Source organism: Tigriopus californicus, chromosome 5, assembly GCF_007210705.1.
Source record: "Tigriopus californicus strain San Diego chromosome 5, Tcal_SD_v2.1, whole genome shotgun sequence".
NCBI lineage: Eukaryota > Metazoa > Arthropoda > Copepoda > Harpacticoida > Harpacticidae > Tigriopus > Tigriopus californicus.
The window spans coordinates 2,672,899-2,697,937 of record NC_081444.1 but is presented as its reverse complement, the minus strand read 5'-3'; the positions used below and the strand labels follow the sequence as shown (position 1 = coordinate 2,697,937).

The 25,039-nt window shown below is 43.3% G+C and overlaps 1 protein-coding gene across 2 annotated transcripts in view; it reads left to right on the top strand.

The window, feature by feature from the left end:
• Positions 1 to 19,025, top strand: part of LOC131880115 (uncharacterized) — a 36,594-nt gene extending 17,569 nt beyond the window's left edge. Inside the window, exons 1-2 of one of the 2 annotated variants that reach the window (XM_059226631.1) lie at positions 1,541 to 2,256; positions 16,074 to 19,025. In XM_059226631.1, coding sequence (XP_059082614.1) covers positions 16,319 to 18,091 — 1,773 coding nt within the window. In that variant the 5' untranslated portion in view covers positions 1,541 to 2,256; positions 16,074 to 16,318 and the 3' untranslated portion in view covers positions 18,092 to 19,025. Of the gene's footprint in view, positions 1 to 1,540; positions 2,257 to 16,073 lie in introns of those variants that run through there. The other variant, XM_059226632.1, reaches the window with a different exon arrangement.
• Positions 19,026 to 25,039: the final 6,014 nt, after the last annotated feature.

Genomic DNA, 25,039 nt, shown 5'->3' with positions numbered 1-25,039 from the left:
TCATTCTCTAATAATAAACCACCAGAGGTGAGTGCTTTCTTTAACGATGGGTTAGTGTCCGTGTCATCTTATCATCGAGTCTTCGTTTCTTTACCCGTTTACTCATTCATTCCCAGCCTTTTAGCCCATCCCTTGAGTCTTGGTACCTACTGTAAATATCAGGGTGCCCAAGGATGTATAATGGTGGCCAGTTTCAACACAGGATGCATACCAAGTGCAGGTTCTCTTTTCGTTTGGCTTATATCAACAACCAATCATCAGTAGTTCCGGGACTTGAAACTGGACAAGGACAAAAGATTTGAAATTTGCCAGATAAATCTGGACAAGGAAGTTAATTCAGGCGTGAAAACAATCTACAGCAAAGCCAGCTCCTCGATGGTCGGATGGAAAGATGGGCCAAGAGCCATTCAAAAATTTAGGCACTCTTCGGTGTTGGCTTTCCACCCACTCTGCTTCTTGGATTGAATCTGGCCAAGATTGTCTAACCATCCTGGTGTGAAAAGAATGGCATGGAAACCACTCCTCCATTCGATAGAGACAGGGTGATGTTAAGAAGGAAGTTCATGCAAGTGTTGGGTGCATCTACAGAGTCCATCCATCGGCCAGATGCTTATCTGAAATCGAGGCAAAGTTTCTCTCTTCAAGCCTCGTTTCAGACGCCCTGGCCATTTATGTACGTAGATGATGGCAAGCGGGAATCCAATCAAATTTTGGGAGCAAACCGATCTACATTTTCATGGAAACCATGGCAGAGGAGAATGCCAAAAGCGCCATTAAGATACCGGTACCTGGGATGATCAAGAACACCCTTTTATGGTAATGCCTCGAGTCTTCTACGCTTTCTGTTGCGACATATTTGTTCATCTTTGGCGATCCGTATGGCTTGTGCATTCATTGCACATGGCCGACTTAAAGTGTACAAATTTGAAATGCATCCTCATAAATCAGATCCGTGGATTAGTTCCATGTATCAACCGGCTTAGTATACTGGAGTGCGTTGTGTACTCGACTAAAGGGCTGGGCTGGAAATTGGTACCAATTTACCGCGGAAGGTGTTTGTGGTATTGACAAGATCTATTGGGGCTTAATTTGGGATGCGGCAGAAAGTTCCCAGGCTCAGTCATCAATTAACCGACGATTGTGATGAGCACCATTTCTTTGAAATGACGTCAAGGAAGAGTCGTGATGTTGCATCGCTTCTGAAAAAAAGAGCCCAAGGATCCTGTTCAACTCTCTGTGAGTTCGATTCGTTCTACGTCAGATGCTTTTCGTAGTTTAGCGTGCCAAACAAAGGCAAAAGGCATTTCATCCAATTGAATACTCTTATGTACTATGTAGTACCAACTATGTAGGTAGTAGTGTTAGGGGACACCTACCTTCTATCTCGTCCCGCAGACAATTTCGGCCCCGATTTGAACTCCGAAACGCGGTTCAAGCCATTGCATTCCATCCATGTATGTGCGTATGAGTGTGCTCGCCTTCGTTCAAGTCACCTTCTCCCTCTTTTCCATCCTTCCCATCCAGCATTGGAGGGAGCACGGAGAGCGAACGAAGTGCATGAGAGGCTTTGAGCACTCCTGGACGTCCGAGCGTTTTTGGCCGTCACCGGCCTCCAAAACTTGGCAGTGGAGAGGAGGGCGCAAGAAGTACAGAAGCCTTCGGGAGTATAGTCTCCAACGCTGAAACAAACCGTGAGGTATTCGAAGAGCATGACTCCCTCGTCGGGTTTGAAGTTTTGAACTCGGGCGTCCGAGTCAGGAGGCGGCGAGCTGTTACCCTGCGGTCAACCAATGATCAGCTGAAGCTTTTTTTGAGTCAGTTTGGTTGAGCATGGCCATGGTGAACCGAGAGAGAATCAAAGATCAGGCCAGAGAGCCATTCGAAGACGACGAAGACAACGAAAAGTTCTAGCCAACCATAGGAACGTTGGTTCATAGTGTTGCCTGTTGCTGGAAGAGCTTGAGGCACCACGGTGATTATGGTTGTTGGCTTGCCATGACCAACGACGGCGACTCATTCACCCTATATGGTGAGCACACAGACAGAAGAGATCCCCTCGCACCTTTGGGCAATACCTCGAAGGTTTGAGTGAGACAGAGAAGAAGATCCAGGAGAGGTCTCACATCAACTTAGTGTTTCAAGCCCTCTGATGGCCCAGAGGCGGATTCCTTAGTTTCATATCAGTTTCACGGAAGTGTCTACCAAAGTCTGGATCCCAGTGATAGTAATCCCCGTCCATTGTTGCTTCTCACCCAGGTAAGATCATGAAACTTGGGTCTAGCACCTACCTTACTTACTCCATATGGTTCCCAGTGTGTGTGTATGTATGTAGTATGATCATGGCAGTTCATAAAACACTGGGGCTTGATGGTGGTGCATGATAGTTTCAAGTGTTGGTAGCCAAATTGATTCCGACATCTCGCACGTCTTGAGTGTGAGCAATTGGTGCTTACTTGACAGGGTCATTGACAGCAATTTACCGCAGAACTGCAACGTTCCCTGCAGCCCTCAATTCCCACCATTTGGCGAAGTCGCTCTCCGTTTGGGTCTAGTCTAGAAATCGACTTCCAGCACTGCACACCACCCACCCTCCTTCGTAAATTGTCTTTGGCATAAACATTAGAATCTGGTTTTTCTCATTAGGCAAGGGGGCGAAGTTTGAGATTTGAAGTTTGAAGTTTCTAAAGATCTAACATTCCCAATGCGATGCAATCTGTCGTCTTGAGTTCGCGTGTACGTATGGACATTATTCCAACGAAGAGAGAAGCAAATATCAATCTTTAAGCTTCTCAGACGTTTTTATTTGTGTTTCTACTCGTCAATGTTGCTAGCTAATGGTCCTTGGAGCTCGTTAGCTCTAACTATCACATGTTTTCCAATTGAAATATGACATGCAATATGTCTTGAGAACTGTGGCAAACAATCATCGGTCACTTTCAGTCCCGCTTGAAATTCATTCCAACTTCCTCCAACGTAAACATCTCAAAACGTATATTGCCATGAATCCGTCTCTCTCCTCCATCCAATGCTGGATCGATATTACGTCACAACTCTCCGACTGACTGGCTTAGAAATCTCACACGGAACTTTCAAACCAACCTTCATGGGGTGGGCGTCCTCGCCTTGATTGGGCAGAGTGGGCAGCTCATGTGCTGAGCAAGGGATCTTTCCTGGTTGTTCGAGAAAAAAACAACAACAACAACTTGAAATACAACCATATGAGCTCCTTGACTCTACCTGGGCGACCATCTCCAACCCTCCCGAACAAGTCACGGAGGTTGAAGTTGCGGAGGGTGTCCGAGACGCCAGAGGCCCTCTGGAACCGGTTCCTCGATAGATCAGGGCCAACTTGGCCGAGGTTTGATTAATAACCAACAAAGGATGCACAATTGATCCCTTCCTGTTAAGGGATTGAGCCTTGGAGATTTTATTGCCCAATGACTTTACTCCTTTATGGCATTCAAAGAAGTCTCTGTTGTTGACTTATCCCATTAAGATTGGCAAAGTGGTGAATAAAGCTATTAGTGGGGTACACAAATCCGTCAACACCATCAGATAAATCTGCTGCAAGGACGTCCTGGAGGGTTTCTTTTTCTTGAAACACCTCGACTCAATTACCTCCTCAAAACATCTTGGAATGAACACAAAACCCTTGAAATGCATAAAGCTGCGCGTTTTTCGCCAAAACTCGCTCGCAATCTGTTTGGTTGAAGAGACGGCCATTTCACAGCTGTAAACCTTGGAACGGTAACGCTACGATGTGCGTATTGTTTTATTGAAAATACCTTCCTTGTGATGGCCAATCAAGGATCGGAAGCGTGGCTGAGCTTCAAAATACAAAAAAAGACGACGGGGCAGAATCGACGTTAGCGTGGGTCCCGTCTTCCAATCTCATCAACATCTTTTTGATTCATGGATCAAGTGTTCTTTGAAATCAACTTCATTTCAAAGAATCCCTTTGAAATGAAAACCATGTCAAGTTTTCAACTTTTCTTATGAATGGATTCAAGTGCTCTTCCTTTCCTTCCTTTTTTTGGGGGGGGGGGATATCATTCTCCTGGCCATAGAAGGCTCTTTTCCCTTGAAGAAGGCCAAGAAAACCACGGCTATTCTCTTTCGTAATACTTGTTTTGAAAACTTGGATACATTCTAATGTGTATTCTCAAGAGATGAACAACAACACTTTTCCCAAGGGAACACCAACTATCTAAACCTGTGCCACATTTCATTCCAAATCACCCCCCTTGATTGGACTCAAAGGATTCAATACGCCATTGTGGGTAGATTGAGCTTTCGAGTCGCAAACCGAGATTTCATTTACATTTTCCATTTCTCTTCTTTTGAGGATTGGACACGAAGTTTATGTTGGGTGGAACATACTGTCAGCCTTGGCAAAAGGCCACGCAGAGGAAAATAAGAGACAGAGATAGAGTGGGGGAATGTAAATATTCTGCTCGTGGCATGCGAATGAAAGCATGTGGAGTGAACTCGTTCCTTTTTCAGGTGTATTAGGAATCATAAATCACTCTCCCCGTTTTATGCACTCATACGAGTTTGGAAATATTGGACTCGTTTTGATGGCGTTTCGTAATAAATTTTCGTGAGGAATATGATATTGGATCAAGTTCCTGTGGGGGTAAATATAATTTGCCATTGGTCGATATCTCGGACGGGAAAGAAATATGCGCGGAGCAGGAAGTGGAAATGGAATCGGTAATCTAGCTTATTTACAACACCAGACAAACACGACCACCACTCTACAATGCAGTTAGTTAACCAATAAACCTCAAGTATCCTCGAGACACGCAATGGTACTGATGATCAATGTTCAATTACCAATCATCATTTATAATGTTAAAAAGGCGAGGAAGGCCGGAATCATCGGATTCAAGTGCCTCGAGGTTCCTTCGGGGAATTCAAATTCCCCGTGCGATCAAATTTCTCAATGAAGCGAGAAAACCGTAGTTTTCAACAAACAAGTCATCGAGTAAAATCGTAAAACCGTGCCAACAGCTAGCACTACTTGCCTTATTAGAGCACAGTAATGGATGTGATTGGTCTGACTTGCAAGGTGTGATGTGCCAAAATCTAGATCAATTCCTGACATGCTCTGTCGCCTCGCAAAGTGCATGCACCTTTTACCGCCAATGCATGATGTGCACTACCAACACTATGTTCTACCTACTCGTACATTGCATTACTGTACGTACTGTAAACCTCCTGAAGTCGTTAGCACATTGGAAATGATTTGCCGAGACATGGGAATCTGGCACCTTTTGTTATTTGCGATGAATTAGGAACGGAACTGGAAACCTATGATGGATCTCTCTGACTTTGGAGCCCAAATCAAAGGGTCTTTGTTCAAGAAACGTGTTCATATTCGACATCTAAACACGTGTTTTGGTCCTTTCAAGAGGGCTTGATCAATACGCTTCCGAGGCATCGTCAAAATGACTAGAGGGACATGAGAAAAAAAATCCACGGATCTGTCGAGAATCCTCGATCCAAACCACAATATTTGTTCTTTGATCATGACTCGAGGAACAGGGAATGCCCTATGCTGCCTTATGCTGCTGCTGCTGCTGCTGCCCAATGGCCAAGGAAGTCAAATACTCCATCTTCATGACTGGACACATTTTTTCCCTCAATTCACAATTCACAGAGCAAGGAAATGCCCACAAAACCCCTCTTAGTGTGTCGGAGACGTGGGCTGTAAAGGCGCTTGTGGTTTCCATTTCCAATTTCGATCAATAAAGTGCTCTACTCCGTCCGATTAAGAATACCAATGGGATTTACGACTTGCGGAAGGGGCTCACGTGTCAATCCAATCCCTTTCAGTTTCCCCCTCCTCTCGCTTTCGCACCAACGAGTCCCCGGCCAATTTCGACACCGTTGTTGGTTCGAATCCAGTCACTCTCGTCTAGCCATGTCCACGGACCCGAAAAAGTGCGTTTGGGAGTGATGTCAATTTTGGTACAATAAAACCTGAATGGAAGAAAGTGAGACAAGCCAACAACACATTTGAATGAAATTGGCATTGAAAGTGGAGGAGGAGACATAGGCGTTTTCATTTGCCAAGGCCCGTCGTAAACGTCAATAGTACCGGAAGTTGCTGGTTGCTTGACGCACCACGCCCAAGAGAATGGGAGTACTTGGTAGACGGGTACTTTCTTGTCCGTCAGCTGAGCTCCTTTCTCAAACGAGGTGTCGCCTTATTTCGAGCTCTGATCGCCTTTGACAAGCTAGATATGCCTACACTGTACCTACTAGTAGTAGTGGTACCTACTATACAACCACCTGATGCACAAACACCAATTGATTATTTGCCGGAACGATTTTTCGCTGGCTGCTGTTGGTTTGCTTGTTTTTCAAGTGTAAACCTCAGTGTGGTCTCATCTGAGGTGATGGTCTAAGGGGGTAATCCGACGACTCCCACACCCTTCCGAAGTCGATGAGGCTGAGTACTTGGGAAGATTTTGCTTAGACATAAATACATACGTACACGGGGGAGAAGCAATGTCCGACCAATTACCGTCGTCATCCTTCGGTCCGAGCACATTCCAATTGAATGCACGCTGAATTCCAAACAAGGTTGTGGCCGATCGTGTTTGGTGCTCGGTTCTAAATGTAATCCTAAAGATTGGCCAAGTTGAAGAAGCATTTGTTCCGGCGAATGGACTTTCATTTTTATGATGAAACTGGCTGCGGAGCACATGAAAAGTCGACCATGTCTTCGGGTCCAAGACCTTCAGAGGAGCATTCTTTACACACACACACACACTCAACTCATATATCCAGTCAGTGTCCACGGGTTGATTGAAATACCAGTCCACGGGCGCTTCTATTCACTCCGCTGAAATCTCAATTCAAGAACTTGTGTATGTCAAAAAAGCGAGAGTGGACTAAAGCTACAGGTGCGTCTGAAAGGAAGGATGTGCAGATCTGCAGGCAAAGCTTGGAGAAATTTTGACAGGCTTTTTTTTCCTGTGGGAAACAACCATCATTTTTGTGTACGCTATGTATGCATGTGAATGGACATGTGTCCATGTTTTTCACAAGAACGAAGGAAACACGGCCAAACACTCCAATCTTTCGACCATTTGAACTCACGCGGAAAGAAAAAAAAATGAAATAATGAAAAACTGATTACGACTCCCAACTGCCAAAATATCAACAACAGCAGCACCAGCACCAGCAGCAGCAGCCACAAAGATCACTGATTCACTAGGGCGATGAGAATTTTATGCCTGAAATAGTTTCCGATAGATGAGGAATCTTATTTTCGGAGTAGAGAACTAGGTCTTCTACATTGTGTCATTAACAAAAGGCATTCAAATCGCAAAGACAATATGCCCTCAACCTATTCAAACAATCAACCAATGAAGGTCCTTGGCACGTTTCCGTAGATGAATTGTGTGGTCGACCGAATCAACCATCCCAAAACATTGAACTCAATTTAGATCAATGTCGAAGAAATGAGATTTTCCAGGAATGGCTCTCAAACCCAATCGAAGCTCGTTTCTTTGGTAAACTTTGAAAGACACATGATATGTCTTCTTCGACTTGTGAAAGTCTGGAAATGTGGATCGAGCATCAATCTTGATCAAATCGTGGTCGCTCCTACAGTCTGATCATCATTTGGCTTTGTTCAATCCCATCAGCAAGATGGATGGCATTGTCGATGATTTACTTGGACAATCGAGACCAGAGGGGATATTCGGACGCACTCAGCCCAATTACAACGTTTCTGCATTGCCCAATTGCTAATGCCCCTCTATCAACCTGAGACAGATTGGCGACACAAGAAGAAAAAAATGAGATTTTTCTGAAGAAGACAAAAAGATCATCAAAAGCCACGAGCTTCGCTCCAACGTTCCATTTCTCAGCATTGCCACTCAATTGTCAAACATCAGAGAGATTGTGGCTGGTTTTCCAATCCAATTCGAGTATCACTGATATGATCCCATATCTCATAACTCGCTTCTTCTCATATGGAGCCTCAAGTTTTGGATTTCATGGGCTTGATGTTTTAAGAATCTGAGAAAAAAAAGTTCCCTTCGAAGACAGCAAAGTCACCCAACCAGAGGACATTAGTAAGCCTTTGTTTCATTATCAAATCCACCACAATGTGCACAGTGAAGAGAGAAAAAGGCTTTCAAAGAAATATCACAAAACCCCTTAATTGTTATGTACACTCGAATGCACATTCGATGCCGCAGACCAGATTTTCTTTTTAGCTTAATAAAGCCATTTCATATCCAGTGAGTTTTGCGAGTACACCGCATTGAACAGACAAAAACACTAAAAGCCAATGAGGGGTGTACTAACCTTAGTATTGTTTGCTTGGGAAAAATGTTTAAAAAGAGGTATTGAGTATGGTTTCTTTGGCCTAAAGATGCTTCTTAGCGACACCCTTTATTCAAAATCATTTTGGAAGACAGAAGGTTGGTAACAAAAATCATGGATATATTGACAATTTGGAAATTTGGATTTGAACTAAGATTTACTCAATCGCGTCAATATTTTGTTGGATGGCCCCTCGTACAACAACACCAAACACAGAGATAGTCGAGTGCTCTACATACAATGGGAGCTCTTTTGAAGTTGCCACCTTAATGAAAGAAATGGAGTGAAATTGTGTTTGTAGTCAACAGACTCCTTTGAAGCGGCAAAGAGAGACTTGGTCAATGTCTGCTCCTGCAATGGTCCATTGTAAGGCGGAATGTTTCGCACTTTTCCACCTATTCTTTGGCCATAAATCACACAAGTACCAGAAAAGATGAAGTAAAGCCCAGAGTTACCAGAGTTACTCACTACTCTTTGATACTTTCTGATCTGAGATCACGAATGTGGAAGGTCAATGATGTCTCTGGACTCTTCTGGACCAGCTTCGTAACACTCATGTGTTTTAATTGATATGAGCCAACCATGCTATCGCCAAGTTATTGCTCACACAGTGTACCTATAAATCAAATTGGAGTTTCCCTCCCAATGAGGTGTTTCGTTATTGCACATAGTAAAGCTATGAGTTGCCTTATCTACGCAGACCTTTACGTACATATCATTTGTGAATTGCAGAGGAAAATTGGTAGCTTGTCTTCATTTTAATTAAGGTGGTAAACTTAAGGCCTCAGGTTCAATACGTGGTGTTGTATAACAAATTTTTATACCACTCATTCCAACATGAATGAGGTGCACAAAACTCATTCGATGGAATTTATAGGCAGTTTACTCGGAAATACCGCAGGGTTAGGGAAAGGTTATAAAACGTCTACGGTAGTGTCATGTTTTCAGACCCTCTGTGTCATATTATCGTATCCTGGTCCGTTCAGGTAATATAGTAGGTAGGCATTTGTCTCAGAGATCGCCTTCGGAGGATAAGAACAGAAGGATGATCTTGGAGAATCGCCCAAAGTTTCGATCTGGAGATTGTTCTCGATTTATCTTGGGTCGTTTCCGTGCAACTTTCGTCGTTACTGAACTTTTCAATGAGGGCTTGTGAGTAAACGGTTGAGAAATTGATTGTCTGGGCTCGATGTTCCATCGGATGCTCGACGAGAGGTAGTAAAAGTGAAAATGCACTTTTACCACGCTCTTGATATCGCCACGGAATGTACTTGACAATTGAAACCACAAGATTGGACAGATCGGACCAAACAGTTGTGGAAACCCCTTGATTCGCCCGATTTCCAAGATGTGGACATTTGAAATCATTTCCGGTGTACCTGCTGCCCAACCCATCATCTAAAAACTCAGTAGCAAATCGTGTGTTTATGATAGAGTGTCAAAATTTATCAACGACTGACATCCGTACAAGTGTCTCCTCCTCCTCTTCGGTCTGATCCATTAGAAATAGGGTGAGTCAATGCCATCTGTTTGATGTCATTTCTTTGACAAAAAAAGCCATTGAATTGAGACGAAGAATTTTTGGACCCGACCTTGATTTAAAACCCTCCGTGGCTGCAACCGTATTTTTGTACAAAAGCCACTCATCCTCCTACACAAAGACACCAATACAAATAAACATTTGTTCCGTTACCCTTGAGTTGTTGAGGAGAAAGCTAGGTAGCTCTGACATAAAAAAAAAGAATATGTAAAGTGAGTCCCAATGCATCATAAAGACACTCTTGGGTCTTCTGGTTTCACATCGGATGTGCTGCCAAGACGCCATTTGTGTTGTGGTCCAGTTGGGTTCAAATTTCTTTATGAGCACTCGTGGAGATGCCCATGCAACCAGTTCTTATTGAATATTCATGTCTATCTTTCGCTAGCCACATGCCCATTCATTACCCATCAACCCATCCCAAGGTACTTGTGAATGCACCTAGGGTATAGATAGGCTACTCGGTTGTTGTCCTGGAACGGTTCTTGGGTTCCACCGGATCAAGTGCATTATCCGAGTACATCCATAATGTATGTAAGACCATGCTAGACCACAAGACCACTTCATGGGTCTTTATCACGTAGTATGTCGGGGAAGATTGATCCTTCTTCCAAAATGGCAAAACCATCACTAGAGCCATTGAAAACCGCTCGAGAACGAATTGTTTGTTGTGAAATTGAACACTTAATCATTATACGGAGAATGATGGAGGGACCGGCCGGTCGGTCGGCTTCGGCGAAGACCCTCAATTGAACACTTTCTGGCTGTATTGTTTTCCATGACAAAGGGGGACAGACACATCTTCTCATGTGGAAATCAATTGACAAACTCTGAAATTAGCAGTTTCTTTACCTTATACGTTGTTACGACACTCACTCACTGCTGCACTTCGGAGTAGCCTCGAAGTCGACTTGTTTTGTCACACCTCTTTCCAAGACATTTTTGGGGTTGTCCGAAAAAGAATCGATTGTGTGTTTGATTGCAGTGTTGTGCAATGCTAACTTCGAAACTTCGAAATCACCGGGTTGCTTTATGGTGACAGATGTGTGTTTGGACACAAGATCGTAGTGCCCCAAAGAGAGTTCAGTTCGTTCCTGAACACTATTACAAAGGACAGTTGTACACTTGTCGTCGTCGAAGAGACTCCATGTTATTTTTGGTCTGACCGCTAATTGAGAATGACACCCAGGATTTGTGGAACTCCATGTGACAGACGCCCGCCAGATCCTTGACCAACCAAGGTCGAACCCACTCTTTTCCAAGCGGAAGATGGTAAGCCTGGCTTTATGTCTTCCCATCTTTGATCATGCTTGGTTGGTCGATTCTGTTTAGACTAATGGAACCAGTCGACCACACCCGTATGAAACTTTCTGGCCCACCCCTAATTTTCATCAACTTTTTTTTTACTTATAAGTCCGAGCGTCCCAACCACAATCTGGTCATGCGTGAGGGCTTCTCCTATCTCTCGAAAGACTTCCTCTGCCTCTCATTGCAAGTCTTTTTTTGGTCCGCATTGCCCGAGGAGGATCTCTCACGCATGGATTCCAATTGTCGCTTTTCCGCCTTGTCTTGATGATCGTAATGGATTGAACGGAACGAATTGACATGCATAAAGCAAAACAAGGCCAACCCCTTCCATACCAACTCATCCGTCGTCCAAAACGGCCCGTCTGCTCGGAATGCCAATGGGCCGCACTCTTGGGAATTCGGTCCCTAAAAGTGTCGTCAGTCGTGATGCAGATATGATTATCCTTGCGCCGAAACGATGATAATCATTCTACTTTGAGGTAGCACCATTAATTAGCTGCCAGAACCTTGGGAGGAGCAATTAAGGTGACCCTTGTCATGTGACCAATTTCTCTTCCTTGGGAATGCGGTTGTATAATAATGGGAAGAAGTGAATTGTAGTATTGACAGGTAAATAAATGGAGTTTCCCATAGGGCATGAGAAGTCATAACGGATCGTTTTATTATCGGCCTAGAGACATTGATCAATGTGGGGCTGCCAAAAACCCCACCGATTGGCCATTTTTCCCTATCCAACGTAGTTCATGCGAACGTACGATGCACCAGAGAGGGGCCAATCATACCTGGAACTCACATTAGATGGATGGCAAAAGTTGCTTGGGCCAGGTCAATTTGCCATTTCTTTTCTTTCGCGATCTCATAAAAACAAGCTCGAAACTCGAGCCTCTCCCATAACAAATTGCCTTCTGAGCGAGCGATGCGTTACTTGCTGGCTGGAGTGAAAAAATGGAAAAGCCTATTAAAAAAGGAGACTTGACGTTCTTGTTCACCCAAGAAAGGTGCTTCCCGAGCGTGCAATCGCTCCAATTGAGGAATTACGTTTAATCACATGTTTGTCAACGACGTTAATTCTGGTCCCCCAGCCACTGGCTGACTCGCGGTTATCACTCTGAGTCGTGATCGTTCTCATTCTCATGTGGCTGAATTCGGTTGCGTCCACGGTTATGGCTCAGTCTTATTTGTCGATCTATTTTTATGCCTCGGCAATCATCCAAGTGGATCCTCGGGAACGGTGTAAGAAGGCAGACAGAAGCCAGAGGCTAGATGGTCATTTAACGCTCGAAGCTTTGGCTTTCCTTGATTCAATCCATTTCAATGGGTCGTCCACGGTATAATGCGCGCATTTCCCCCTCCCTGTCGTTGTTTGGTCAACAATTTGTGCAAACTGATGGAGCAGAAGTCTTCTCAAAGGCCTCAGTTGATCATCATCAAAGATATTGTGCTCTGAATAGCTCGACAAGCGCCTTTTGGTGAGAGACACCTGTTTGTAGACCAAGCTTTCAATGAGGGATTTGAACTACAATTTCGTCACAGTCAGTGCTAATGGCCTCCTTGACGGTCTCAGCCTTCGAGTTTTCAACCATTTCTTCGCTTAGTACTTACCCTGTTAGGGGCAAAACCATTCTGTCGTCCACGAGCTTTCGAGTATGACCGGATTTATGTTGAAATATGGTCGGCCCCTGCCTCTTAAACTACCAAATAACTACCCAAGACCCCTGGAACGACTTGTGAGAGCCTTGCTCCTTAGACAAATTGCCGCCTTTTACGTTCCGTTGGCCTTTCCAGCCAAACATGAACTTGGAATACAATCAGAAAAGAGCCTGATGGTAAGAATGGAAACAACAACAACAACAGCAGCATCAACATTGACAACATTGACAACAATAAAAAGTGCCTGTAGCTGGCTGGCTCGAATGAAGGCTGTTATTGATCAAACAACTTTTTTGGCGCTTCTCTGATATGAAAAACGAAAAACGAATAGCCTTTCCAAATGCCTGATGAGGAAAGGAAAGTTTTGGTAGCCTGCTAGAAGATACATGTGTCTATCGCTTAGCTCCAAGTGAAAACAACGCAAAAGGATCGTCATTTTTGGGTAAGAATAGCCGGCAGTGAAAAAGCTGGAACAAACATGCTTGAAGAAGCCTTGATTTTGGCAGGAAAAAATCTCTCGTGATTGAAAATGGAGGAAGTTCTCTCTCGTTTCCAATTAGTTGAAAGGTTCGTTCGAATTCTGCAGCCTTTTGGTGAAAACGAGATTTTCTGTATCCTTTCCAAAGTCAGAACAAAGTATAGGTGTGTCATTGAAATGTTCTCGGCCTTCTTAGTCAGAGCCTCGTGAAGGCTGTTCTTTGGGCAATTGTGCCTTTGACCTTTGCGCAAGTAGTACTGATTAGTTGGGGGGAAGAAAACGGCTCTGAGCCTCAAATTATCAAGCATTGGAGGTGGCAATAAAACTGGCCCTTGAGGCTAAAAGCCTTTTTACTGGCGGCCTTCTTTTTTCTTCCCCTTGATTTATATCCAGTTAGGATATTTACGAGATCATTTCGAGACGTGAAACACCAATAGGTTGCTGCATGGTGTGTTATTGGCTTTCGCACTGGTATTGAGAGTAGGCCTATTTATCACAGTCATCGTGGGAACGGCCTTTCAAAAAAACCGTACTTTCGAGCACCTCTTTCCAAATTGCTCTCATTTTGCACATCTACTAGAGAATGGTTGCTAATGAGTTTGACTTCAGCTGAAGCTGAGGTGAAGACAGGGCAAAAGAAGAAAAATCATCTAAAGGAACTTGGCATTTAACCTCCGTCCGGATGTGAAAAATCTTCCCCATTAAAGTCGTACGTTACTGCTGTTACGAGGTCGGTCTTGCCGAAGTCAAGAACGAGCTCCCTAAGTCTTTCTCCATTGAGTTGGAGAGGCTTCGGAATGAAGTGATTCCCCATGTTGAATCACTAACGAGAGGAGCGTCCTCATCTCGCTTCAAAAACAATTCACCGGGTCGATGGACGACGAACTCATGAATAAGTCAGAGAGAGGGTCGTGGTTTTCAAAGGATTGGCAAGCTTCTGAAGAGAAATCTATCAGTTTCTTGCATGACATTAAGGTTTTCCTCAAGATGGCTCGAGGCATCCTCGACTCGACGTGGACAACTCTCTCTCTCTCTCTTTCTATTCAGGCACAATAGCATGATAAATTGTCATATCCGGGCATAATACATAGACGTATTTAACTGTATACTTGTACCGTCTCTGGTCTCAATAATAGCGTGGGAAGGAACACGCAGCAGCCGAAATTCAAAACCCCGAAGCTGGGATGCATTTCATATGTAGTGAATTTTTCGTTGGGAGGGGAAACTGACTGACTGACTGACCTCTTTGTTGGGGTTCAGCTTTTTAGGCTCGGGTTACTCACAAAAACTTGATTAGCAATCATTTCATTAATTTTTGTTCGTGGCTTTGGGCGCGTGTAACGGGTTGACGGAAGGTGGAGGTTTTTTTGCATTTAATTCCGTATTGTGCAATGGCTCGTCTTCCATGGTTGAAAGAGCTACTGGACTGTACGAACTAAACGCTACGCTCAGAAATGAAGCGAGTAAAGTTGGGCTGCTCAAGTTCAATGTAAGAAGGATTTTTATTGTTGGCAAATTGAAATACAACGCGTGCTCAAAAAGGTCAAGAAACTGGTTCAATTACTTGCTCAAGGTTGGAGTGCTTATCAAGAATTTCGGCCGAACTGGTTTGTTTCAAGCCTACGATAGAAACACCTTTGGTCACGTCTTCTTTCGTAAGTAAACTTCTAGTATGGTTTGGCAACCATTGGACCTTCCAGCCAACCAGTTTCTAGCCCGACAGAGATCGTCCGGATGATGGCCTTGGCATTGGTCAGTTTGTTACAGCTACAGCTTTGTCATTCACTATCATCAAGATTGGCAAATCACCTCGGGTGCCACCTTGTTTCCCACATTCGATTCACAATTGTCATGGACATGGCCATTTCGAGCCACTATTCCAGTCAACTTGAGGAGCAAGCAAGTCGAAATAAACCTTCATTTTGCGTGCTTTTCTTTGGCAAAGAAAGGCTCTTGGTATGTAATATCTCTCTTGAAATGGGAAGAAAATGAAAAAAAGCCCGACCATTGCTTGATTCGAGTAGAATCTTAAGGAAAGTGTCCAAAAAGCTTCGGTTCATATTCATTAACCTGAGAAAAGAGAGTACATGGCTTTAAGCTCCTTTTGGGGAGGCTCACGTGGCCTTGAGATTAATTACTTCAATCCTGATTAATGGTCGTTGATCTTTTCCCCGGGATGTCCAAGCTTCCACAAAGCAGGTGGTAGATTCCGGCAAGAGATCTTCTCAGGGCCAAAGTGAAGGTAAATATTGCACGAAAGAGTTCGTTTAATTCCTGCCCTCAGTCTCAGCTGAATCGTCTCATTGAGACGAGAACTTTGCAAACACGAGCAAGATCAAAAGTTGATTAGTGAGGAGATGGAATTAAGTGAAAGTGACTTCATAATTATTCTCTTGACTCTCCAGCCCACGTGGTTTAAGAAGTTGATGCTATCTGAACGGTTTCTCTTCTTATCGTCAGACCAGAGGTGCTCATACTTAAAAGCCTAACAGGAAAATCGGCTGAAACTGGTTCACGAGCGAGACTTGAACCTGGTCCAAGGCCTGAGGCCACGAGGTCTGAGGCCACGAAGCCTGATTTGTTATGAATGAATCCATACCAGTATTGACTCTTCAGAGAGATCGTATGCACTTTAGGATACTAGCAAGTGTTCTGAGAAAAGAGGGACAAACATCCATGCCATGCTGCCCTTTGAGAGCGTCGTCTCGAAACATTCTGCCCTTGTATCAAATTTTCTCCTCTCGATTTTTTCAGACCACAATGTTGACGTTCGCTCGTGGCGGTACTCGATTTGTTGGGCGGGGGCCGCCCCTGTCCTCGGATTGATCGCCAGTGAAGCAATCAGCCCAATCATCATCATCATCATTATTATTATCCTCGTCATCTGTCATCAAGGGACAGACGAAAGACGAAGACGTCATTCCGTCAACAATTGTGTTGTCCAATACCCAACATAAAAACCTCCCCTCCTCCACATCCTCATCCTCATCATTAACATCATGGTGGCTCTTCTTTCGGAGTGGCCCAAGTTCTTGACCAGATCGGTCCCCTCCCGACCTTGCCGACGAATGCTCGTCATTCTGTTCTTCTGGACATGTTTCTGCTTCCTGGTGTTTCAATTGACTTCTCGTGACGACTTGGTGGATGTGATCACCACTGGTCGAAGACGTCAGAGTTCACGGGAATTGCTGCAAAAAGTTGTCGAGACGCGGAAGCCTCTTTGGGGTGGAAACGAGAGCGTGATCTTGAGTGGGAGCGGTTCCATCAGTACCACCGAGTTGAACATTTTCGAGGTGGAACCGGCCATCGATAAAAGTCCCAAGAGGGACGAGAAGGCCGTGGTGGAGGAACTGGCAGCTCAGTTGCCTAACTTGCCGTTGGTCTACCTACACGAGAACAAGGGCAAGAATTGGCACTTCAAGGGAAACAAAACGTGTGCCAAGTTCCCTACCCTGTACGATCTCCACATCAACAACATCTATTGGCAAGAGACCGAGACGTCCAATGGCACCTTCTACATGTACGGTGCTTACCTGGATCGGAGGAAGAACAACCGATTGGGCCCCACCATTCGAATCCTGGCCATGATCAACCGGCTCCAGCCCCAAGTGAAGACCTACTGTCAGATATGGTTTAGTGGCTCCAAAGAGCCGGTGATCTCCAAGGTGTTGGAATACAAGTATATTTGGTTTAACAAATGGGGCAACTACAAGAACGGCATCTTCCAGCCTTACATGATGGCTTGTCAGATCCCGTCGTCCCATTGGAAACAGGTCCCCGTGTCCGTGTCCATTGTGGAGAATGTGTGCGACAAGGCCACTAACAACCTTCGCGTGGTCTACAACCAATTGGAACCCGGTGAGAAGAAGAAGAAGTTCGCTGTGTGCGTCAAGGGTCTCGATTTTCCCACGGATGATCTGTCCGTGCGCTTGATTGAATGGATCGAGATCCTGAATGCCCTCGGGGCGGACAAGATCTTTTTATATAATCTGGAAGTGCATCCAAACGTGACGAAAGTGCTGGAACATTACGTGAAGCAGGGCAAAGTCGATCTCACCCCGCTGTCTCTTCCCGGGTATCAGCCTAACATGCAAATCCTGCAACACTTGTATCTGAAGAGCAAATTGAATAACAAACGCCAGAACGAGCTCATCCCATACAATGACTGTCTGTACCGCAACATCTACCGCTACGAGTACGTGGCCTTGCTGGACATTGACGAAGTGATCATGCCCCTCAAGCACCAAGATTGGAGCGGCATGATGAAGGCTGTGGAGCAGAACTCGCTGAAGGTCAAAAATGAGACGCGAGCCTCATTCAATTTTCGGAACGTCTACTTCATGGACGAGATGCTCACGGCTCACCGTCCCCAAGGCCTGTTCAAAGACATCCCTCCCTATCTGCACATGATGCAGCATGTTTACCGTAGTGCCAATTACACCAAGCCGGGTCAATATGTCAAGTGCTTCCACAACACGGAGAAAGTGCTGATTCTGCACAATCACTTCCCGTTGGGCTGTCTCGGTGGGGTCTGCACCTCCTATCCCGTTAACACCGAGGTGGGTCACCTCCAACATTACCGGGCGGATTGTGTCAACACGCTGAAGAAGTCGTGTGCCAAGGAGTACAAGCATTTCAGTGTGGAAGATTCCACGATTTGGCGCTACAAGAAGGAAGTGATTGCACGGACGACTGACACGCTAAATCGCCTCGGATTCTTTCGGGTCTCGGCCCAGCCAACTCCGCCCAGTGCTGCTCTTGTCGTGCCATAAAATATTTCTGTGTTTGCCACACACATCAGCTCTACATAACAACCACAACCACAACAACAACAACAGCTGCAAACCCATGTGCCCATTCTCCTGATTTTAATATATATATACATATCCTTAACAGATATAGACACCACATATATGAGTGAGAGTGAGTGCGTGCATTTTTATAAGAATTGTGCTCCGATGCAACTGCTAATCTTTGAAGAAAAAAACATATCCTCGAGGGGGGAAAACAAAGATTAATCTGGTGATATTTGACGTGCCATCCATGACTCGGCTCGAGTGCTTCTTGAGATTGAGAGATCTTCTTCGATCGTCGACCGTACAGAAAATGTGACAAGAAGCCAGACTTTTTGATCTGTTCTATTCATTCAGTTCTTGTTGGGAAATTGTTAATCCCTCCTACCCATTTTTTCCCTTGAAGTGCCAGAGGCAGACGGGAGAAAAAAAAACCTCGGCGATCGTTCTTGTGTACTTATTTGAGAATTCCACACCTCGTTGCCAACAATCAAGCCCTACTCGAGAGTTGACGAACGAAAAAACGAACGAACGATCGAGCAGGCAGCCACCAAATCTCCTCATGAGAGGCAAATGAAGGACACCTTTGAGAATACATTGACGCCCATGTGATAAGTTATGATGCCCTCAATCGCCCTCCTCCCCTCCCCTCCCCTTCTGCCAATTGGGTCAATTTGATATGGGTTACAACTCCTAAATACAGATATAGAAAAAGATACTATTTCCCTCAAAACTACTTCATATGCTGTGATCGATCAGTCTACTACATTTCATCCCAACCTAGATGCGTGTCAGTGCTGTTGGTAATTGTTTTGCCTATCTACTTGTCCTACAATGAGCATTCCTCCGATGCAAATCTAAACACAAAACTATGACATGTCAAACACTAGCCAATAAAAAAACTTGAATAGTCGCTCTTGCTTAATTGAAAATTGAACAATTCGTGACTCCTGAACCAACCTGATTTGTAGGCTAGGAATGATCTAGAGCTAATGGTACGTCTAGACCCATCGGTTATCATATCAGAGTAGTCATACCATCTCATCAATATCAATTCACAATGGAAACCTGATGATTAGTTGATTACGTTTCAGAAAGGAAATCTGAAGGGGAAAAAGTTCGGCTGGTGGAATTAATTTGGCGTAAATCCTCTCTCACCATTGAAGTTGCAGTCTCGGATTAAAGCCGAAAAGTTGCTTGTGTACTTTATCCAAAAATGCAGTTGTAGTCGAATTCGAAGAGTACAGTTTTCCCTCGAGGGCTCTTCAAGGCCCTCCATTCTCGAAGGCAACATGGATGCGCTCTCAAAGGTCCATTAATTATGTTGTTCACGGGGATGAATTGCAACTAACGTGACGCTGATGGATTGCTCGATTATGGAGATGAAGACAGCATTGATTCGGACGCAAATTGGACAAAGGATGACGGAGCGCCAAAAAAGAGTCAAGAGGACAATGACATCTTGCTGTTAATTGCCACTAAAGTTGCAGAGAGTGGTTGTAGTGGTTGATGCGCGTACTCTAAGCTTACACTGGCACTTTTTTGACCATTTACCACGAACAATACGTCAACCCTGATGCGAAGTTGAACAACGGTAAAACAAGGGTTAGCCGAACTGGGGAGTAATTGTTATGAAAATTATGATACGGTTATTCAAATTTCGTTAGTTGATTATTTTGATCAAAACTCAATTACAAGGAATTACAAAGTACAAAAATGCCTTTCATAATAAAAACGAACTATTATATTCTAGGGTGAAAGGTTGAAACTTATACAGTTCGAAGAGAACCAATTATGATTACAGTGTAATTTATATCAAATGTCAATTTTAATGTAGCATCTTCTTAGAAAAGCGATTGAATTTGACAAGGATTCAACTCAATGCGGCATTTTGAGAGTATCTCCAAAAATTGGCCACCATTTCAAGTCGAACCTTACTTACTAAAGCCCCCAGGGCCATCAAGGGCCCGTATTCCCCTTGCAATCAAGATTTTTTGGTCAATTAGATGGTCATTAACAAATCAATTTTGAGACATCAAAATTACGACGTGCTTCGAATATTGGCTTAAAACCGTAAGATTTGGCACTCAATGACGTGGTTATGCACATAAGGATTAATAACTGACTCTTCCTTTTTTTTCACTACAATGTGGTTTCAGGATCTTTTGCAAGTCTCTGCTCCCACTGGCCTCCAAAAGATTCTTGGCTCAGATCAGATCATCTGCCAATCGTCTCTTCCTTGGCCATTCGTTTTTTAGAACATACCACAGATAAACAAAGGAGTTGACTGAGTTCACCCCAAGGTTGCCAGGTTTGAAATGATATCGGAGGCCAGAAAATTACTAATTGGAGGTTTGACGAGGCCAAATGGGACAATTCCTTGTCTTATGATACCATATCGGATTCCAGATATCCTAAAGGTCCAAGTTTTATAACTGATTGCAATATATGACTATTTTCTTTGTAAATGTAAATACTGGGCTAAATCCAGACGAGTCCATAATGGCAAAGCTAAAGCCACTGATTAGAAAGTTTGAGATAATTGAATTTAAAAAGATTTGTTTGCTGTGTTACCACAAATGAACGAAATTAGGGCCAAAATTGGAACCAAAATTACCCCTGGCTAGTGGCCAGTTATGAAAAACTTTGTCACGGAGTGTGATATTAGAGGCCATTTTGGAGGCCATAGCTCGGGATGCCAGATTTATCAAATCTGGCCTCAGGGATACTAGATTGGCAACTGCAATTTCAACATCATGACGTAGACCCCAAAGAAATTTTGCACTGTTACAAGGAATTCCATCGCCAAATGTTTACTGGTCTGGAAAGATGGGCTTCCAATGCATTTGTCTAATACGGTCAGGAAAAATAGACCTTTCTCAAATGAAAAGAATGTCATGATTGGTTTGGAACAGTCTTGGTAAAAACCTTTAAGTTTGGGAACAAACGACTTATTGCTCGAAGAAGAAGAAGGTTTCTACATCTCAACTCAATAGAGTTCTGCGGAAATAGGTTTCTTTTCTCAACTTATTCACGAAGGTTAATGGTGTTTTTTTTTCCTAATCTTTTTCATCACCTGAGAAGCATCTCCAAACTTTCCATGGAAGCCAAATGCATGTAAAACCAAAACGTACGCACTGTACTGTGTACACAATAGAACACGTTGCTGTGCTAACAAATTTGATTCGTTGAAGGCCATATAGTAGTTTATTTGAAAAGGCACGTATTTTAGAGGACCAAGGCTGCTAGTAGCTTCCTAAATACTAAAAGCCTAATATATGACGAGTATAATCCCAGACCCTGTGATACTTGGACTCTACTTGAGTCTCCAATTTGAACAAAAGACGAGTTGAACACAAAACTGCCTCAAATAGTCAAGGTTGAAGAGAGTTATGGTCACTTTGATGGTATTTGAAACCGTTGCCAAAGGTCCAAGTTTATTTCGATTACCCTTGCGGCAATTCTGGTAGTCATTGGGATGTTCAACAGGTTTCAAGTGTCACTTGGTCGCCCATCTTTCTACCTCTTTTTCCTCGAAATGTAACCGTGGCGAGTGCTTCTTCAACTCATCTTCGTTCGAAACCTATGAGCTAACTCAACCAATACCAAACCACTCAAACCGGTTCTAACACAAAGATCGTATTTTTGGATTGGACTCGTCCTGCTGCACTTGGACGCTAGGGACTATTGGGCAAGAGAACCATCACGTCATGGTTTACGGAGGTTTGGAGGGTATCTAGGTATGGTGGAAATGGCGGATATCTCAAACAATGGTCGTACTCATTGGACCAAACCAGAGTCGAAAGGCACCCGGTACAATGAAAAGTCGTCTCAAGGACGCCTTGCATGGCATCTTCATGGCTAAATACAGCGTGTATGTTGGCTAGTTCAAGTACTCTTTGAGTCTCGTTTTTCACACTCACCTCACAATGACGCACAGTTTCTCGATAAAGAGCATTTTAGGCTCATGTGGGCTATTTTCTCTGGCCTATTAGATTTGTTTACATTTCTAGGCTTGGTGTTAGATATAGCTTCATTGAAAACATTTCGCTAATAAAACTTAGGGGCTATCAGCAGGCTTTTGAATTCGGGGATGCGCAATTGCAAACATAAGTCAAATTCGTTAAGATATTGTACCCAGAACCTCGGTTAATCCATTGTTGGTACTGAAAAGGTTGGAAAAGTAGTTCATTTAAGGGCAAATAACGTATGAATAACAATTCCTTAATAGCGACTATTGTTCATGTCATGGCGTAGAAGTATGTATAGAATATGGTGTATACAGTAGATATTATAAACATTGTTGATATAATAAGAGAAAAATATTGGCTCCTTTTAAGTAAATGTTGCATTAAAGTACGGTTTGAAGTAGAAGATTCCCAATGTGATTTAGTACTTCCATTCAAATATAAAAGCTCATCCATTTCGCCGCTAGCGACTCATTTGAGTCTACCTCAGATAAAGATACTCCCAAGGAAGTCAAATCATTTTTATTTTTCCTGCTTTTGTGTTTCACTTTGTTCTTTTTGCGTCCCAAAATATGCTTTGGGTGCCATTTTGTAACTTGGTATGCCATTTTGCTTAAACGTGTGCCAGTCAAAAACTTTGGTGTCCAGTGTTGCTTTTTTTCAAAAGCCTATTCTTTTAACACTTAATTTTTTGAGCAACCGAGCTTGAGATTCTCTCAGTATGGTACAATTAGGATTAAGCCGTATTCATGGATTCTGTCGTAAACCATGATTTCAGAATGCTTTATAAGACAAATCTGTGCCTTTGGGATATACTGAAGCTGATGATTGACATAACATTCTTCCTTAATGCCAGAATCAAAGAGGGATTACTCGAAGAAAGAATTTTTCCCCACTATTTATTGCCCTGTGGTGCCAGAATGATGCTTGAATTACAAAACAAGTTCAATGTTTACTATTTACACTTATTTCTAAGTTCTCGTTACTTTATTTGGGCATAACATACAATTTAAACGCAGATGATACCTTATCATTTCGGTCCTTAGTCATGACTCATGAGTAGTGTATTGTTCATAAGAATTGAAAAAAAGACATTTCGACAGATCAGAATTCAACCATTCTGGTTCAATTGTCCATAAATGGCATTCATTATGTGGGTTCGGAAAATTGAGGGATTGCCATCTTATGCCGTGATTAAAACTGAGAACGAATTTCATGAGTATTGCGTGCTCGAATTGGTTCAAGATCTTGATTTGTTTACGTCAGGCGACGCTGGCATGCAATGATGATTCTAACCTTCCAAGAAATCTCTTGGTCGAGTTCTGTGAAACTGACTTATGAGCCATCTGATGGTTTGAAGTACTCCTAAGCCATTATAAACGAGCCACTACATTTTTGAAGACGTGCACTCTCATATAGTGATATTTCTGGGAGGAGGTCGGCTCGAAACAAAAGGACGAAAAAAAGCACTCTAGGTCTCAGGGCTTAGCACAAAATGGAAGGGGACAAGAGAGTGGATTAGCATCCTAAAGGCGAGGGCAGAAATGAAAGGCCAACTTTGTGGAGTACTCACTCAAAACTCCATGGGAAGTAGCCAACAGACACACTGAAACTCGAGTGTGCGTTTTTCATTGAGATTCAATAAATCTAGATTTTATTGTATCAGGGGCAGAGTACCTCCATTGTTGATTATTGAGCCTGATTAGTCCGAAGTACAACTCAAAGTGAATCATGCTTGTTGGAAGCGTATGCTTAATATCCTGAACCAATGAGCAGAAACGTTCTCAAAATCACTCATGTCGAGGAATATCCGGTTATTGTTTTTGAAATCCAAGTGAAAAAAAAGTAAGTACACCATCGAATACGTTGTTACGGTCATACTTTGGAAATTGATCAAATTATGGACCCGTAGGTGGATTACAGCTGCCAAATGGTGAAACGATGTCAGCTATATCCATGTCACCTAAAAAGGTTTGTTTGGTAATCCAAAATAAAAGGTTTGGACAAAGTAAGAGGTAGGTAACAGTTAGACTTGCCTATCGCATGGCAACAGTTTGGTTTGGAGCTAAGAAACCTTCTGAAGGCCACTCTTACGACTGAAAAAAAGTCCAGCGGATCAAAGAAAAAATGTGGTAATATGATGTTGTTCTAAAGAGATGAAAAGTCGATTAATTATCATTCTCTTGTAGCATGTCAAACATTATAAAATGGTGCATTGAAGCCTCAATCTTTACTAATCGACCCGTGCAACACTGTTATTAATTGGCGGATACAATAACAACAACAACCTCTCTCGTTTCTTTTTACTATCCGAACTATTCTTTTATATTCGGTTAATGACGTTCGTTGTCTCGGTAAGTGCTGAGTCTTGAACTTGACTAGTTTATTTCGTACGTAAAACATGTTCCCATCTCACGGTTCACATGAAGAACCCTTTATCGGTGCATTTTTCCTGAGGGGCCATCCAAAAGTATGACGAGTATCACATCGCTTCCTTTGATTCGATTGATTATGTTTCTGTACTTGGGGATTCAGAGGTGCGCATCATCCAAGAAAAAGGACAACTACAATGTTCGCTAACCCGTGGTCGTTGTTTATCCCAGCATCTGTCAAAAGCACGTCAATATTTGTCATCCTTCTAGAGCACTTTGTATTTAGATTTTACCCTCGCCTTACTCTCCTCGCCAGGGCGCCTTTGTTCTGTGAAACTGGATTGGCAAGCAAACGAAGGGTAAAGTAAACCTGGTTGTTGTTGGTCCTCGCTAAAATCTGAAGGAATGCCAATTCTGCGAGTTATTCAAATCTTGAACAGTCTCCCCGATCAGTCGGCTTAAGACAAAGATGAGCAATCGAAGTTTTTAGAGCTAAGTTAGAGCCCACGTTTCAAGGCTATCAAACATAAATGGTTTCACGAGAAGTACTTGCTGAACTTGCCGAACCATTTATCAATATTTATAAA